General features: G+C 44.9%; 2 protein-coding genes across 2 annotated transcripts; both read left to right on the plus strand.

Annotated features, from left to right (window-relative positions):
- The first annotated feature begins 4,994 nt into the window (after nt 1-4,994).
- On the plus strand, nt 4,995-6,673 carry LOC104000301 (protein BYPASS1-LIKE). Its single transcript, XM_009422313.3, has one exon. It carries the CDS (start codon nt 5,020-5,022, stop codon nt 6,403-6,405), a length of 1,386 nt encoding a protein of 461 aa, XP_009420588.2. The 5' UTR covers nt 4,995-5,019; the 3' UTR covers nt 6,406-6,673.
- A 2,761-nt stretch (nt 6,674-9,434) lies between these two features.
- Nucleotides 9,435-12,061, plus strand: LOC135624518 (exocyst complex component EXO70C1-like). Its single transcript, XM_065128217.1, has 2 exons — nt 9,435-11,757; nt 11,823-12,061. Exon 1 carries the CDS (start codon nt 9,595-9,597, stop codon nt 11,725-11,727), a length of 2,133 nt encoding a protein of 710 aa, XP_064984289.1. The 5' UTR covers nt 9,435-9,594; the 3' UTR covers nt 11,728-11,757; nt 11,823-12,061.
- Nucleotides 12,062-12,144: the final 83 nt, after the last annotated feature.

A 12,144-nucleotide genomic window follows, 5' to 3' on the forward strand; every position in this document is an offset into this window, starting at 1 on the left:
TGAATAAAGTGAGATAGGGAAATCTAAGTCTTTTTCTCTCAACAAAGTGCAAGAGAGTGTGTGCAAAATGTGGCGTTTTGAAGGCCATTGCTTTGGGTTGCTAAAGCATCCCAGTGAGAACCCCAAGGAACTTTCAACCCTTTGTATCTTCCATCGATGGAGTACTTGAAAGTGTGGCGGAAAGATATGTGCCGTCCAGATATATAATTGTTCCTTGGATAAGAATGTGGAATCTGCTGCAGCAAGACCTTCATCGGCTTGCAAGGATTTGATGGTTGTCACTGAGATAGGTTACTTTCATTTGCATCATCAGGCAATTATGGAACCACAGGGAATGGTGTGTTATCAAGGAACAGTCAAATCTTGTTGTTATTGAAACCTAAAGACCCACTTTCCTGTATGTGGTTGTGGGTTCATTGTCCAACAATTGGTGGATTGGACGTCAAAGTTTCCTCTCTCTCTCTCTCTCTCTCTCTCTCTCTCTCTCTCTCTCTCTCTCTCTCTCTCTCTCTCTCTCAGTATGGTTAAGATGTTACTACCATAATTGTAACCTTAAAATATATCATTGCATCATAGAATATATATATATATATATATATATATATATATATATATATATATATATATATATATTTATATATATATTTATTTATTTATATATGAAGAAAAGGATTATGATTTGTAACCTTTGAAATCAACCAAAAGATTCAACTACTCCAAGGATAATTTTCATGACTCAATCATTCTTTCCGTTAGATTCCTTAAGCACATTTCAAACAGTTCACATTATCTTTGAAGCATTGAACACACGTTCTACATGCATTTTGGTAGAAAGAAGATCCAAATATGTATCAAGCAATTGATTGATTCGAAATAACTCTTAAAGTAGCAGCTAAAGGTCTTCTTTTTTGCCCGTTGATGTGCACATCAAACTTTGGGAGGGACGACCACAAAGCAAACTTACTCGAATTGAACAGTGAGAAAGAGTTGCATTACTTTAAGATGCGTGATCTCTTAACCCCACAAGTATCGAAAGTATCTACAAAAGCTTCGGATTCTAATTGGAACACACCCTTTTGCTAGCTTTATGACTACTAAGAAAGCAATCGACTTTAATAGATGGGTCCTTATTACACTTTCTCTTTGGACTGTTAGTCATCATCGAGATGTAAACTGGGATAGAAGTCTCTGTCGGCAGCCAATAAACATGTACAGCTTATTTGATGAAGTAGGTAGATGGGGTTAGATAACATGATACCTAATCTGAAAGTAAAGATGATTAAGATGGGAATGATTTGATAGTTAATCGAGTCATTTGTTCGACTCTCAAAGAGGACATTCTGCCATCCATAATCCCAATGAAACAAAGTATGGTTGCTTATAACATTGCATTGTGCTTACTAAGTTTAAGTTGCTATAACACAACAACGCAACATAATACTGTAATGGAATCGACGTATATTGCATGCAGTGGATCGGCGCCACCCATCAGGACTACCTGAGAATCTCAAAGCACCGTGCAGCATCACGTACGAGTGCCATCTGCAACCCCCACCACCATTAATGGATGTGCGGGTTCACAGTGTCGAGCACTTTGCATCCACCTGAGTAGTCGATGTTGGTGTTGGTGATGAGACTGGCTTATTTTGGTCGTGTCAGTCATCGAGCATGGAGCACCTTCCAACAACGCAGTGTTTGTGGGCCACAGGCATCTTCATCTCTCATCCCTCTTATCCACCGTAGATCACAGAACAAACCAGAAGAAGAAGCACAAGGAGTTGGAAGCTAGCACCCGATGACCTAGGAGATTAGAGTGACAGCTTCACAGAAGGAAGATCTCATAAAAGTAGTGACGTTGTCTTGTCTTGTCTTCTTTCGTGCAGTGATAGCAGATCACCAAAGACTTCCTCACAGTATCTATGAACCTCTGGTGGAGCTTGGTCGCTGCATCAACTCATGAACCCTAATCCTGAGAACCACCGAACTTGGGACTGTGGTGAACACTGACATTTCACTTGGAACACAACCTGGACAGAGAAGGACAAAGAAGGCTTTTACAGCTAAGTTGTGTTCTAAAGCCATAAGAACTTGTGACCAGTTTATTATTATTATTATTATTATTTTTCTTTCAAATCAGCAAAACCATATGAAAGGATTACAAACATACTCTCTGCATCAAAAACCTCCAAGAAAATTTAGATATACAGAATAACAATTCTAATGAATCATGATAATAATTCTGATTTCACATCCATGTTCTGATATCTCTCGGCCAAAACAACTTACAATCCCATTAGAACTACCATAGCCTCACAGTATATCACCTCTCCTTCTTCAACATCTATACTCAACAAAAATTGGATCAGCACTCTCACTACATCAAATTTATTATTATTTTATTATAGATGGGTTTGGGCTTCACCCAACAGCTGAAAAAAGCCTATTGGGGCTACAGAGTTAGGCCCCAAGTCAATTAGCAACCCAAATTTGGCTACCAAAACATTTGCTACTTTAATGGATATTCTCCAATTAGTTAACACACACACACACACACTCTCTCTCTCTCTCTCTCTCTCTCTCTCTCTCTCTCTCTCTCTCTCTCTCTATATATATATATATATATATATATATATATATATAACGATTGATATTGAGAGGAGAGGAGAGTCAAACAGAAGGCTTCCATCAATACTATGATGTTACTCATGTCACAAAGAAATAATCTTGTCTTATTATTACACCAAATTCATCTTCTACTTTTGATTAGTCTACCTTCTTATCTATTACGAACTCCCAATGATCATTTGAAAATTTTGTTATCTTTTAATTTTGGAGTTAAGTTTCTTTTATCACCAGAGGAGAGGATGATGTGCTTGTGACTTGACTGAACAAAAATTCCAAATAGTGGATTGGCCATGAATGGTTTTCCTTTTAGTTGTTTATGATATCTTGAGCAGCCAAGTTATGTAAGAGGTCGCATCAATCTTAATCTTACATGACTCATAAGGTCACAAGATGATCATCTTAGATCATTCAATAATCACATATGATTCACACATGGGAATCAACCTCCAAGCTCTCCACTGGTAAGAGACTGTACTGACCAGGGATGATGCTGATGCCTGCTCTAATGTTCCTTGTGGTTCTTGTGACCTCCCCAAATCCCTGCATGTGATTTTTACCCAGTCATGTTGAATAATCTTCAAGTTCACTAAATGGACCATTGCATCTGATCCTGATGTTGATGCTGGCTGGCTATTTTTGGTGCAACATCGACATCAATCCAATCAAACCCAATAATCTAATGAAGGTGGCCGCCATTGAAATGCATGGTTGGTTGGTATTTCTTCTCACATTCTATGGATACTACATTCTCTAGAAGCATTGTGCCACGACTCATAAACTGTTTACCCAATAGGCAAATCATCCACCAGAGATGACAGATCTATTAAGATAAAATGAATTATATCCTATTTTATTTTTGATAAAATGAATTACATATATATATATATATAAGAAAATCAACTGAGTAGTAATTAAATATATGATTTAGTAGAGTTGAGTTTGTGTTGGGGATGTTAAATAGGCTCTTGTCAAACAAAAACATTGAAATCATTGTTTATGGTACAATTTCTATATTATATAATCCTTACATAATTTGTATATCAATGTACTATATAAAAGCTAATTCTTAATGATTATTGCAGCTACTTGGCTTCCACTGTTCCATCTCCTGTGTCCTTTTGTGATGCCAATAATGATCCCATTCCTCCTTGTCTTGATACATATTGAGACTTGTCAGCCACTTCAACTCTGACCTCTTCTGTTGTACATTTTGACCTGCCAAATCCATTAATATATGTAACATTCTTTCTGGAAGACATCTATCAATTGCCAGTACTGGTCAAACCATGACAGGTGTTAGGCCACTGTGGGTAAATGAAGGCTCTTCATTCATGAGAACATATGGCTGTCATTGCACGTCCATGGTCATCCTTAGATGATGTCGTTTGACCTGCCATCCACGTGCATTGCTCTTCTAGACTTTCTTGGCACGTGCAATATGTGAAATTTCTTCTCTTTTTTTGTTTTTTGATATTTTATCTAATATTATCCCTATCCATACACAAAATAGAATGCCGGAATGCTTAATATATTATCTCATACTTTTAGATCCCATGGCAGACCGGCCCTGACATACCCATTGCATGGTTTGAATGTAGTCATGTGATATGTTTTGATGTGTTGTAGATATTTTTTTGGTTTGAATTCACTCCTCCTTTGACTTGTTCAGATGCATCTATAACGTCAACCCACGCTAAATACGTATATGATATATTACTTGAGGCTGTCCTCATCGGACGTCACCTTGCTGCGATCACTGGTCAACATCGTTGACCGATTCCATGTCCTCCGCATCAAGCCCGTCCGTCCCTGACCGACGCTTCATCGGACGGTCGATGGCTGACGAATCCGGTGCACCGTTTCTATACTTTAGTTATCCTCTCCCCGAGTAAATCGCCACGTGAATTTTACTTCGCCGGTAGCTTATCCGCCGAACCTAACGATATTTATTGGTGGCTGATGTGGGCCCCGCGAAACGGATCGTGACTACTTGGACGTTGTGAAAGGGGGGTGGGCGGTGGGATGGAAGTATTAATTATCGCTTCGAATCCTCTGGGGACGTGGACGTGCCTATGGCCTCTCGTTGCGTTGGGCCCCAGTCATCCGGTTTATTTTGGTCAAACCAAAATCGCATGACGACGACCTGGACCCGGTCCGTCTCCACCGAGCGGAGATCAAGCGCGGCCCTCCGGAGGAAAAGCATCCGCCCGGATGCGGTAGGGCGCACACGTCGCTTGGACCCACCGGGGTACGCCTTCAGTCGACGTGTATGCGAACCGGTCCTGTCGCCACGTGGCACGAGAGCGTCTGCTCTATCGCGACGCGGTTAAAACAAAGACCCTCTCCCCTCCCCTCTGTCTCTGGTCCTTTTTACCGCCAAGAAAGGAATAATTTATGGGCCCCGCCCAAAGGAAGGGCGAGACGCTTTCCAATGGCGATAAAAGAGGACCACTAGGGTTTCGGGCGTCCGGCATCGGCGACCTCCGCCATCGATCGAATTCCCTGCTTCCCCTCCTCCAATCTCCCCACCTCTCCTTCAATTTCGACCGCACTCGGGATTCCGCTGATGCCCCTGGTCTTCGTTTTGGGGGATTCGGCGGTGTGACAATGCCCGCTGCGGACTTCCAGGGCTTGTCGGCCCCTTTCGCGTCCACCGGCCGCTCGTTCCTGAGCCTCCGGCGCGACCACGCGGCCCACCCGATGGACGCACACCACCGGCACCACATCGACGCTGGCGAGCAGCGGGAGTTCGACGCCTTCCAGCACCAGGTTGCCGACCTCTTCAACGACCTCGCCGGCGGCGGCGATGAGATTCTCTCCATCTCCTGGATCCGTCGGCTCCTCGACACCTTCCTGATGTGCCAGGAGGAGTTCCGGGTGATCCTTTTCGGCCACCGCCGCCCCCCGACCCTGATCGACCGCCTCGTGTCCGACTTCTTTGAGCGCGCCGTGAAAGCGCTCGACGTCTGCAACGCCGTGCGCGATGGCGTCGATCAGGTGCGGCAGTGGCGGAAGCACCTCGAGATCGTGCTCGTGACCCTCGGTCCCGGTCACCGGGAACTCAGCGAGGGCCATCTCCGCCGGGCCAAGAAGGCGCTCGGCGACCTCGCCATCCTTATGCTCGACGAGAAGGACACAGGCTCCGTCATGTCCCACCGCAACCGTTCCTTTGGCCGGAATAGCGGATCCTCCTCATCAAGCAGCGGACGTCGTTCGCACTTCCGTTCCCTCTCCTGGAGCGTCTCCCGATCCTGGTCCGCAGCGCGGCAGCTTCAGGCCATCGGGAGCAACATAGCCGCACCTCGTGGCCACGAGGTCGTGGAGACGGCGGGGCTCGCGGTGCCTGTGTACACGATGAACTCGTTGCTCCTCTTCGTGATGTGGGCCCTCGTGGCGGCGATCCCCTGCCAAGACCGCGGTCTCCAGATCCACTTCTCCGTCCCTCGGAGCTACCTCTGGTCGGGTCCGATCATGTCCCTCCACGAGAGGATCGTGGAGGAGTCCAAGAAGAAGGACAGAAAGAACTCGATTGGACTGTTGAAGGAAATCCACCAGATCGAGAAGTGCGTGCACCACCTGACGGACCTGATGGATGCCGCCCAGTTTCCCATGGCAGACGACAAGGCGATGGAGGTGAGGCAGGGTCTGCAGGAGCTGGCCCAAGTCTACGAAGCTATGAAGGAAGGTCTTGATCCATTGGAGCGTCAGGTCAGGGAAGTTTTCCTTCGGATTGTACGAAGCCGCACCGAGGGGTTGAATTGCTTGAATGGTGCTGAATGAAGAAATCACATTGAGGTGTTCTTGAAATGGAATTGAGTGTGCAAAATTTGTGTCATATAATAATATCATCTTGCTTTCCTTGGGTTTCCAAGCTGCATGTGGTGGCAGGCTAGGGATGGATGGAAGATCCTGCAATTGGAAGGAATCAAAGAGATGGATGAAATGTTTTCTTCCACAAATAATCTAAGCAGGTAATGTGCTCTTGTATTTACCAAAACACATTTGTAAAAAGAAGGGATTGGATTGAATTTTGTGATTCTCTGTGTTATGTTTTAGTGTCTTTGGTGTACATGTCTTCATTATTCGAATCTACCTAGTTTTTTCAAACGATCATTGATGCATTTCCATTGCCCGAGCATGAACACAGGGTAATCTATTTATTCAAGTGTGGAGTATTGGATCAATAATTGTCGTTACAATTTCATGATCTGTAAATAATCATATTCCGAAAACTGTTATGCTTGGAGAGTCCTCTAAACAGGTTGGCCTACCGAGCATCGTAGTTTGGTCTGCTTCTTGTATTGTTTAGTTATGAGTGCACATCTCTACCCAATAACACGAAGTTAGCAGTTTTGGTTCTGTACGGCGATATTCTCATCAAGATTTATTTCCTTTTAGAAAGGACTTCCTCCGCTGATCAAACACTTCTCAAGTGGTACCTCTATACTCGAGAAGAGAGAGAGGGAGAGATGTGTTTCATCATCTTATTTGACTTGGTGACAATATGCATCTTGTTATATACTTGTTTTAGTCCTGATTCAGGCCTTATCAAAGGAAATGCATTTTTCCAGACTTGTCTCAGCTTCCCCTGCCAATTTAGTTCTGAGGGCTTACTTCTTTATGTTTTTCCTATCCATTTCTTTCCTGTTCAGAACACCATGATCTCAAAGAGGTACCATTTCTTGCTTTTCTGAATTTAGATTCTTTCTGTATATACTATGATAGATTGTTGGTTTGCTACTGCTGGATATCACTGCTCTTTCTTATGAACAACGATTTTGTCAGTAATTTGTCTTGGAACTGATTTACCTTGGTTTAATTATTTCTGGTTTTTAGATCGTGGTTCAGGATGGCAGGAACCTAAATCTAGAGATCTACTAATTCGATAAACATCTTGGGAGTATCGCCATGCCATGTACGATGTATGGAGATGTGGTCATTGTCTGTTGTACTCGGAGAACAGTTACAAAGAACAATGTCAAGAAACATGTCTACATCTTTATAATATCTTTGGTAGGAATCTAGTAGCAACTCCAAGAGTTGCTAAAATTGATCGATCATAGGTTGCTGCAACAGGCTGATTACTAAATTCTTGAAATTGTTTGTTGTCGTGTAGAACGCAGTATCTTGTTTATTCCTCTATCTTTACCAGCTTGATTCTCTTTGGTGTTAAGATGTAATTGGTCAAGCAGATGTTGATACATCTACGGATCATGACCGAGGAAACGAACTCGCAGTGTTTATATGCTGTTTAATATTTTTGTTTCCCTAATGTTAAGTTCATTACATACCAAAATGATGGATGAGCATGTTGCAATGCTTGTGGCTGTGTTGTTTGGTGTCTAGCATGGATAACATATCTGACATGGTGCAGAAATGTGTGCCAGAGGCTTTCTAGAATCCTTGCTTGATTGACTTGTTGATGAGTGGTCCAAGAGCCCTTGTCGTTTTGCAATGGTTGACTTTTAATGCGGACCACTTAGAACAAGAACAACCATCAAGGGCCATGAGAAGCCTGCCCGTTGACTTTGCTCATCCCCAGTCTGCAACAAAAAATTGTGTGGGAATGGAAGCATGCTTGTCAAGTTGTTTCTTCTAATTCAGATACAAGTTGTTATCAGATGCTTGGACATAATACAGTGTATTCTTGGATTTGTGTGAATAAATTAGTGTTCATGGTTGAAACATGAAGTGTATGGAGTTTTGTATGGCATACCAAAAAGTTTCTTCTATATGAAATGTGGATTGGTTGTGGAAGGTTTGATTGGAATTTTTTTTTAACGAAAAGATCACAACCTCATTCCATTGTCAGGGAAGAACAAAGAACAGCAGGATCAGTGTAGAAATTGAGGGGAATTCATTTCCCCAACTCATGCTATCAGATCTATCTTTGGCACAATTAAGTCAAGACAAGAGTTGTCTTATTGAGGTTTGCATGTATGTAACAAAATATAGTGACAATAGATTGTTGTCAGTAATGTTCATTTTGCTAAATTTTGTAAATGAGAACTTAATAATTCAAATTAATTCACATATTATGCATACTCACATTGATGTAGAGAAATAAATTAATGGTCATATTAATTATTTTTTATTAAAATTAATATTTTTTCTGACTATTCAAATTTGAAATTTTTTTTATAAAAAAAATACTATTACAGTTTTGATATAATAAAAAAGTTTTCGGATTGTCTCTTTTTTTATATAAAAAATCATCTCTTTGTCTCTTATTTAATTAAAGTATCGAAGGAATATTATCGAGTATATGCACTCGGATCAAATCAATTTAGATGATCCTAAATCTTTTATCATTAAATATAAAATAAATATAAAATAAATATAAAATATGATCGTTACATCTCGACATCCATACATTTAAGCTTTGAAAATCAATCATAGCACTCCCAAAATTAATTATGTATTTTATATAAATAAATTGAACTAGATCAACTTTAGTCATGCGTCTCCGATGATTGATCCAAGTCATTTTTCATTAGATATAAAAGAAAATTTTAAATATTATTTTTAAGTTTGAGAAAATAACGGGCGTATTTTAAAATGATCCTTAATGTAATTATTGAGTCTCCTCTTGCCAACTACTACTTTTACGTGGCTCCAACTTTGGTACGTGGAGCCAACCATGCATGCGTCCCCTGCTATGCCTTTCCCGTTCACCCAATGCACAATTGACTTGGTCCGACCGAGCTATTTTGCAGGACCAAAAATAGAATCTCCCATCCCTATATTGACATATGTACAAGTGGAAACAGCCCAAACCCCCTTATTTCCTCACACAACCATACCTCTCTCTCTCTCTCTCTCTCTCTCTCTCTCTCTCTCTGTGCTGGACACCCTCCCTTCCCCTTCTATCCTCTCTTTTTCTCTCACTATGCGTAACCCTCCTTCGTCGGCATTGCCTTGTTACTAGTTTTGTGGAAAGAAGAACACAACAGGGGAAGGAGGACACCGATGGAGTGCAACCAGCCTCATGTTCCCAAGAAATCCAGCAGCTTCTCCTCCAGCCGCGACGAGAAGCACCGCGAGATCAACCGCAACCTCTCCTTAGGCTCCATCAAGCTCGAACAGAGCTATGAGAAGAAGGAGAGACACGACCAGGAGACAATAGAGGAGGAGCGGGAGGAGGAGAAGGCCACAAAGGAGCAGGAGGAGGAGAAAGAAGCAAGCAATGACGAGGAGCCTGAAGCTACTTTGCTCACCATCTCCGAGGACATAGATAGATTCCTCCGCTTGCTCCTCGCCGTCGAAGATGGCCAAGATGGGAGCCACGAGCCGCCCGAGATCCCCGAATCCACCGTCGAGAAGTTTGTCATTTTGGTGGAGGAGGAGATCGCCAAATACGAGACCGGCGAGGAGAAATGGCCCTCGTGCGACGACGAACTCTCGCTCCTCGATGCCATCGACAGGGTCTCGAAACTGACATCGGCGGTGGCGAAATTCTCGTCGGAGCTCAAGTACAACGAGGCGATGAACCATTCCGGCAGCGTCCTCCACCACGCCATGTGCTTCCTCGAAGACGAATTCCACTCGTTGCTTCAGGACTCCAGAACAAAGCAGGAAGCAGCCAGCAGCAGTTCGAGGACCAAGCAGCTGCCGTCACTAATCTACCGCTTTCACGAGCCGGAACGCAGCGTGTCACCCTCGTCGGAATCCAGTCCCTGCGAGTCTTCCCAGGCATACATACCGGAGAACACCGAGAGGCTGCACAGGATCGCCGACGCCATGATCTCTGCCGGGTACGTTACAGAGTGCTGCCAGGTGTTCTCCATCGCTCGACGCAATGCATTCGAGGCAGGACTGCCGAGCCTCGGGTTCGAGAAGGTTGGCATCGAAGACGTGATCAAGATGGCGTGGGAGAACTTGGAATCTGAGATCGCTACGTGGGTAAAGGCCTTTCGCCACACCATCACGGCCTCCTTCACCGCCGAGCGAGAGCTGTGCGAGGCTGTGTTCGCCAGCCACCGCGCCATCTCCGACCGCCTCTTTCTCGGCTTCGCCAACGGCGCCATCGTCCAGCTCCTCACCTTCGCGGAGGCTGTCACGATGACCAAACGCTCCGCCGAGAAGCTGTTCAAGGTGCTCGACGTCTACGAGGCCATGCGCGACGTGCTGCCGACGGTCGAAGCCCTGCTCCCCGACGATGGCGAGCAGGACGAACCCTCCGTCTTTGCGGATCCCAAGACGGAGATATCGTCATTGCGGTATCGCCTTGGAGAGGCAGCCGTCGCAATCTTCTGCGATCTGGAGAGCTCGATCAAGGCCGACAACAGCAAGACTCCTGTACCGGGCGGCGCAGTCCACCCTCTCACCCGCTACGTCATGAACTACCTCAAGTACGCCTGCGAGTACAAGAGCACATTGGAGCAGGTCTTCAAGGAGCACAAGCATGCCGAGAAGCCATCATCCTTCGACGAGGACCGCGAAAATTCTCAGACAAGCGGTGGAGGAGACGGCGACCGCAACAGCAACAGTAGCGGCAATGACAATTACAATCCGTTCGCAGCTCAACTAATCGAGGTAATGGACTTGCTGCACTCCAATCTGGAGTCGAAATCGAAGCTCTACAAGGATCTGGCCTTGAGCAACATTTTCTTGATGAACAACGGGAGGTACATCGCGAAGAAGGTGAAGGGGTCGCCGGAGATCCATCAGCTGCTGGGGGAGACGTGGTACCGGAAGCGGTCGTCGGACCTGAGGCAGTACCACAAGAACTACCAGCGGGAGACGTGGTCGAAGCTGCTGGCCTGCCTGAGGGACGACGGGCTCCAGGTGAGGGGGAGCGTCGCCAAGCCGGTGCTCAAGGAGCGGTTCAAGAGCTTCAACGCCATGTTCGATGAGATCCACAAGGCGCAGAGCTCGTGGGTGGTGAGCGACGAGCAGCTGCAGTCGGAGCTGAGGGTGTCAGTGTCGGCGGTGGTGGTGCCGGCCTACCGGTCCTTCCTGGGGAGGTTCTCGCAGTACCTCGACCCCGGGAGGCAGACGGAGAAGTACATCAAGTTCGGGCCGGAGGACCTCGAGAATCTGATCGATGAGCTCTTCGATGGCACTCCTTCGTCGTCCATCGCGAGCCGGAGGAGGACATGAACAGTAGGGTAGCGGGAACGGCCGGTGGTGGTGAGCTTCTTCTACTCTGTTTATATACTGTTAACCATTGAGATTCACTGTAAGATTCTACGTAGGAGGCGATCAAAAAGCTGCGCTCACGTCCCAGAAGTTGAGATCACGCCTCGTTTCGTGTCGTCCTCGACAAAGGCAGCCGGCACACAAGAGTTAACACAGAGGGTGACGACCATTCCGCCATTGTTGTTGCTTGTGTGTTTCCTTCCCTCATTATGCGTTGTTTGTTGCCAATGACAACAAGAGCTTCAAGTTATAATTGTTAGATCTTTTGCAAATCGAAAGTATATCTTTGTGTGAATGTTATCTGTGAAATTGATGGGTTTTGATCCACATAAATCATTTGTGCAACCAATGCTCTTGCTAAAAACAGAGCATAAGATC

The sequence above is a fragment of the Musa acuminata genome, chromosome BXJ2-10, assembly GCF_036884655.1.
Source record: "Musa acuminata AAA Group cultivar baxijiao chromosome BXJ2-10, Cavendish_Baxijiao_AAA, whole genome shotgun sequence".
NCBI classification, from domain to species: domain Eukaryota; kingdom Viridiplantae; phylum Streptophyta; class Magnoliopsida; order Zingiberales; family Musaceae; genus Musa; species Musa acuminata.